Genomic DNA, 2,500 nt, shown 5'->3' on the forward strand with positions numbered 1-2,500 from the left:
CAGGTCCCAGTCATGCACCTTAGCTCCTAGGCTCCAGGCTGTAAATCAACCAAACGGACAAAACGGTCCCCTATGGGACAGACCAGCATAGCTGACAACAAGACTGTTTTTTATTCTACAGCGTTTTATTTTGCCCTGGTAAATTAATTTATTTCATTGGATCTCCAAGAGATGAGATCATGGGTTTTGTTTCTGGGAATATGACAGGATGGGGGGGCAGTTCAGGACTTTAATCAACCAACCAGCTGCTCACTGAATGTGCAGACAGGCCCACGTGTAGAAGCACAAACACATGCCAGAAACAGTCAAATCCCCATAAAACCTCCCCCATCCCAGACCCCTGCCGGTCAGACCCGCATTCATCACTGAGCTGGGCTCAGTCCTCAAACAGGCGCGTCACCAGGGCCAAACAGGGAGGCCAAAACGACGTTTGGGACTCCAAAATCAGCCACGCGCATTACAGCAGCCCTCTAACCAAAGCACTGGGGAACAAGGTGATGGGGTCAGGGGTCAGGGGTCAGGGGTCAGGGCCCTCGTCCGTAAAGCATCCTATAACCCTAGAGCTGATCTGGGGTCAGATTCCCCCTGCCACATCCTACCCTCGTCAATTACGAGCTAAAAGGACTAAGCTGATCCTACACTCCTCGGGAAAAGGTGTTCTGTAAGGGTTCTTTAGCTTGATTCCATAGGGGAACCCGTTGTCATAGGAGTGAAAGCTCCTAGACAAAGACCCCTTTCACTATACGGGGCTCTTCCACAGAATCACAGGGCTCCCATTGGCACTGACCAGCAAGACTGTTCTTTATTCCCGTGTTTTATTTTGTCTTTGTGAGAGGTCGTAAATTCATTTAATTCATTGGATGTACAAGTGATGAGATCATGCTTTTGTTTCTGGGAACATTATAAGTCAGGGGGCAGCTGAGGACTATAGTCTGTGTCGCCCCAGGCAAGCAGGACTGTGAAACCCCGAATATAAAAGCAGATGAAGATAAATAATGAAGAATCTCTCCAGTCAGCAGATCGTGTTGTGCTCCAGAGGTCAGGGGTCACCGCTCCGTCGCTTTGAGTCTCCAGGTCTCGGGGTGGAAGCGCTCGCACACTAACGCCCGACCGTCTGGGGTTCTGCAAGAAGGGCCGCGTTCAGCCGGCTGACACAAGTGGAGTGGAGTCTGTGGTCCTGTCCCCCCCTCCCTGCCCCCTCCCTGCCCCCTCTCGCTGCCCCCTGCCCCCCCTCCCTGCCCCCTCCCTGCCCCAGCGGCCGGCGTTCCTCAGAGCGATCCAGAGATCCGATCGGCACGTGTGACCGGATTACGGCGAAACTGTACGAGTGAATGGGTGAAGGTCCCTCCAGCGTGACGCGCGGTGAGGTCAGCGGCCGCTACGTGACGCTGTGAGCGTGAGTCAGGCGTGCCGCATCCACGCTCATCGAGGAGGAACTGTGACCGCCCTCCCCCGCTCCCTCTCCCCCACTTCCCCATTTTGGGAAGAGCGCTAATTCCACATCAACGCTACGTCTTATTATCGGGAATGGTCACATTTTTACTCATTTCGTTTTTCCGTCGTCTTTCAAAAACAGACAGAATTTAATGAGATGAACTGCGACAGTGGAGCCGGAACCTGAAATGTTTAATCGTGTCGAATATTGTGCAGATCGACTAAAATTTCTTTAACTAATTTGTCTAACTCTGCATTACAGGTTTGTGGGGGAAAATTCCCGCTTCCTGGGAAATTGACTTTTTCTAAAGCCCAGAATAAAACCTCACTAGTCCCAGAATGAAATTCATCAGAGAGAAACCTCACATTGCAAAAGAAACCAGCACTGGCAGCTTAATCCTCATTGGCTGACCAGCGTGCCAAAGTCTGGGAGGCGGAGTCAAGTGGTGCGAGCCACATCCGGCAGGTCATGTGGACCTTACTCATCCAAAAGAAAAAGGCCAGGCCGACCTTCACCTGAACTTCTACTTTGTCACAGCAGCTGCGGGAATCTGCGTCAGTAACGCAGTCCTACGACTTCCCCCGATTCTCATGACTCATCTGTAAGTAATGTTTCCTTTTGTATCAGACCGTGCACGTCTCTGGGAGCGCTAGCGTTTGACTTTATTCCCTCCGACGCAATCCGCGTGCGATCCGAGGGCAAAGGGCGGACCCAGGTCCCTCTGTCGCGGGGCAGAGGCGCTTCAGGTCTGGCGTTTCGGGTCCGGGACGTAACAAAACGAGTCCCTGGGAGGGAGCAGTGCATCGTGGGTAGGGCGGCTCTCACCCGTATGGGCTTCAGGAAGTCCAGGTTGGACAGGAAGTGGGCCTCAGCCTGGTCCAGCCACTCCCGCGACGAGGCGCAGAGGATCTCCTGCGTGCGCAGGGACACCCTCCGGTCCGAGATCGTCACAAAGTCCTCCAGGGACGTCGTGTTGCACATGTCCCTGAGATGGACGCCGAAACCGTTGATCAGCACCTGGAAAGGAGTTTTAAAACACTGTAAATGACACAGCGTAGCCTTGCG

The 2,500-nt window shown here is 53.3% G+C and overlaps 1 protein-coding gene across 1 annotated transcript in view; it reads right to left on the reverse strand.

The window, feature by feature from the left end:
- The window catches only part of abca1a (ATP-binding cassette, sub-family A (ABC1), member 1A), a 54,331-nt gene that overhangs the window by 32,027 nt on the left and 19,804 nt on the right, over positions 1 to 2,500 (reverse strand). Inside the window, 1 exon segment of the mRNA XM_061244779.1 lies at positions 2,261 to 2,452. Coding sequence (XP_061100763.1) covers positions 2,261 to 2,452 — 192 coding nt within the window.

This window comes from Conger conger, chromosome 6 (genome assembly GCF_963514075.1).
Source record: "Conger conger chromosome 6, fConCon1.1, whole genome shotgun sequence".
Lineage (NCBI taxonomy): Eukaryota > Metazoa > Chordata > Actinopteri > Anguilliformes > Congridae > Conger > Conger conger.